The sequence below is a fragment of the Gadus morhua genome, chromosome 8, assembly GCF_902167405.1.
Source record: "Gadus morhua chromosome 8, gadMor3.0, whole genome shotgun sequence".
In the NCBI taxonomy this organism is placed as follows: Eukaryota; Metazoa; Chordata; class Actinopteri; order Gadiformes; family Gadidae; genus Gadus; species Gadus morhua.
In genome coordinates this window covers 23,649,329-23,652,675 of record NC_044055.1, presented here as the reverse complement: position 1 = coordinate 23,652,675, position 3,347 = coordinate 23,649,329, and the positions used below count along the sequence as shown (strand labels likewise).

Sequence of the window (3,347 nt, the reverse complement as noted above, 5' to 3'; positions counted from 1 at the left end):
TGGCGCCTTGCGTCCACCTGCCCGTGATGACGCTCAGGACTATTCCGTGGTTTCTTAGTTGTTCCCGTGCCCCGGGCCTACCCTGAATACCCCATGCGTGTGATTGCTTATTGTTACACGACCAGTTAACTCCTCCTCACATCCTTAGTGTGTGGTCACTTAGGGATGGGTTGAGGGGGATTGCCATTCGTTGTGTACCTCATATCTTTCTGATATTATTATTATTATTTAGGGACACGTTTCATGGTTGCATTTCTTTCCTGTGATTGTTCTTGTGTAGTGTTTGTGTGATTGTTGCATTTTTGTTTATATCGTTATTGTTTACTGTTAGTTTTATTGTTGCATTTTGTTGTTGTGGTTATGGTTTGGTGTTGGTTTTGTTGTGTATCATCTGCTGCCAGTATTGTTGGTATTGTCTGCTCGCGATGTAAGGCCGGGGTGGATGCCACCCCCTAGGTGGGGTGTGTATGGCATACCCAAGTCTGAAGCAGGGGTAGCGTTTCTCCCACGTGGTTCCCCATACACCCGGTCCAGCGAGTTGTTTTGGTCCCATGCTCATGGTTGTTTGTTTTTATGATCATTTTGCCTTCTTTCTGTTATTTCTAATGGTGTTATAATGGTAGTCCCGCGCTGGAGTCCTATCCCTCGTACCCCTAATGAGTAAAAGTCATCTTGCGACGACTTGAGGGGGATATGTTGGGCAAAATAACCTGCTGAGTACATCACATGTACATTACAAATATAGCTAACTCCTACCCTAGCCTGATGAGCACATCACATGGCAGACACATTACAATATAGTCAACTCTTGCTCTAACCCAACGAACACATAACACAAACATGATAATATAGTCAGGTCAAGGCCGGAGCCGAAGGCCCCATTTCCCCATCCAGGCAAATGGTAGACACTCAGACAATGCACCAGTCATCCTCAAGAACGGGAGAGCCACATTAATTTATCACACAGGAGACACTTCGAGGGGCTCTCCCCCGTTAGGAGGAACACAAGAGATACACATGCATATTCCAGGGCCTGAGAGCCAAGGTCAAGCAAAAACACACAGAACCACGCACACCTCAAACGCACACACCTCATCGAGAGGAGGATACAGCATAAGACTGTATCACACAGGGACTCTTCATCTTCTTCTGAAGCAGACCTTCCACGGAGGCGAAGCTCTGGACGAACCATCAGCGCTGATTAGGGACTTAAGACATATTCGATCTCTCACGATTTGTGACGATTTGTGAGCCGCTGACAGTACTCTGTCAGCAGGGAGCTTGAGATCGCCAGCTCGGAGGGCCTGACCAAACACCGAGTTGGCCAGAATTCCTCCATGCCTGGTTCTCCCATAGCCCCCCACATCGATGATGCGGAAGCACTTGTCTGCGTCGACAACTGCCAAGAGAACAATGGAAAATGTTCCCTTGTAGTTGAAGAACTGCGAACCAGAGTTCGCAGGGGCCTTCAGAACAACATGCTTCCCATCGATGGCACCGCAACAGAGAGGGAAGTTCCACTGCTCCTCGAACTGCTGCGCAATCACCCTCCAGTCCTCGGTAGTGGGCACAGCCATGAACTCCTCCACCAGGCAGTCCCATATAGCCGTCACCCCATCGGACACGATGGAAGCCACGGTGGAGGACCCGACCCGGAAGCTGGTGGCTATCGTCCGGAACGAATCGCCAGTAGCCAGGAATCTGCAACACATGAATAATTTATTTTAGCCTCATTGAGAATTTTAGTTGTATACCAAATATGTAGGCCAATTATCTCACTGATATCACTGCACAGGTATATGTCTTGACTAGTGTTTACAGTGGATTTGCATCAGCTTATTTTACTTTCAAAAGCATGACAAGGAGTTCAAGAATGAATATGTTGGAGCCATGATGCATTTATTTATTTATATAAAACTCTGGTGACATGCATGTATATGAAGATTTGCGTTTAGGTTGAAACCATAGATAATATATAAAAACACTGTTGAAACACTGGGTGGAGCATTGACAGGAAATGCATAGCAGGTAGGTGCAAGAGGGGAAACAGATGTGCAAAGCAAACTGCTTTATCACCATGTTGTCAGCACGCTTTCGTTTGACTTGTGTTGAATTTAACCCAATGAATATTGACTGTGATGTCACAATGGCCTATGCTCCCCCGTGCTTAGTTGAGCATAGTGCACGATGCTTGAATAAATGGGTCACTACTCAAATATAAACAGTGCATTGGAAATAGATGTATGCACTATCAGAACACGCGCCCGAACAATTTCTCCCCGTTATGTATATAGTTTTTGACTACAGAATGTGCTGATTGTTATAGAGTAATTAGGCTATGAAACCGCAACTTACCGGAGACAGACAGACAGGCGCTCCGCAGCTGATATGGAGCGCCTGTAGTTGGTGTCCTGACGGGAGATCCTGGCACCAACCCGGGCTAGCAGGTCATCGAACTGGGCCCGACTCAGTCGAAAGTACCGCTGAAACCGGCCGTCATCCAGGCGGAGTTCTTGGAGCAAGTGGTGAAACTCACCCAGCTGTGGCCGTCTCCGGAGGATGTCGTGCACCCAAACACGACGGCGTTTGCGACGCTCCTCGGACTCCCACAGCAAATAAAGCGCAGCGATGGTGGCGATGTCAGCCATGTTTCAGCAAAAGAAAAATAGCGGGGGGGGAAAAAGTTTTGGGCGGGCTCATCTAGGCGCGTGACGTAGGCGCGTTAGGAGCGTATGCGACCATTTTTGACACAAAATGATCAAGCAACATTTTACGCGCGTTACGCGCGTAAAAATTACGCGAGATACGCGTTTGGTGTGGCCGCACCTTTATGCAAGGTTAACAATACGCTCTCATCTCTCTGAAATCAATCTGTCAAAGTTCATGCCAAATAAGAGCGCCTCAAAGCCTCTACATCATGAAAAATATAATGATATATGTTAAATATCCTTATGTATGCGACTATGCGTTATATAAGTGTAGTGCTCGCTTTACAAAGCATGCAAGGAGAAAAAAAATAGATAGAGAGAGAGCAGCACAAGCAGCTATGTATATGATACAGACATTCTAGGACAGTAAGTCTCAACCTGTCATTCACAATTTGCATTAAAATCAAGCATCAGGTTCTGAGTCTAAAAACTTTGTTGCTGGATACAGAAGAATCTCATCTTTATATAATCTCGTACAATATTGTCAAAATATTAAACAATTTACTTGACAAGTTTGAGTGGATAGAAACATTAAGTTGTATTGAAGTAGTAGCCTTAGAAATTGAAAACAATGACCCTACTGTAATTTCAGTGTGATGAGGATTGTGATGGAATGTTGACACACATGTCATTTCACCA

General features: G+C 45.7%; 1 protein-coding gene across 1 annotated transcript; it reads right to left on the bottom strand.

Annotated features, from left to right (window-relative positions):
• Nucleotides 1-452: 452 nt before the first annotated feature.
• LOC115548951 (protein ANTAGONIST OF LIKE HETEROCHROMATIN PROTEIN 1-like) lies at nt 453-2,648 on the bottom strand. Its single transcript, XM_030363913.1, has 3 exons — nt 2,356-2,648; nt 1,266-1,701; nt 453-482 (listed from the first exon to the last, which is right to left on the bottom strand). The coding sequence occupies exons 1-3, from the start codon at nt 2,646-2,648 to the stop codon at nt 453-455; spliced, it is 759 nt and encodes a 252-aa protein (XP_030219773.1).
• Between the last annotated feature and the right edge of the window lie 699 nt (nt 2,649-3,347).

Excerpts from the sequence above, each read along its gene's own strand:
- LOC115548951 (XM_030363913.1), bottom strand. The coding sequence starts at position 2,648 with ATGGCTGACATCGCCACCATCGCTGCGCTTTATTTGCTGTGGGAGTCC. Across the intron at positions 1,702-2,355 it reads CGCCTGTCTGTCTGTCTCCG|ATTCCTGGCTACTGGCGATT; the intron begins GTAAGTTGCGGT and ends CATGTGTTGCAG. Across the intron at positions 483-1,265 it reads TCAAGCTCCCTGCTGACAGA|ACTTGGGTATGCCATACACA; the intron begins GTACTGTCAGCG and ends CCCCTGCTTCAG.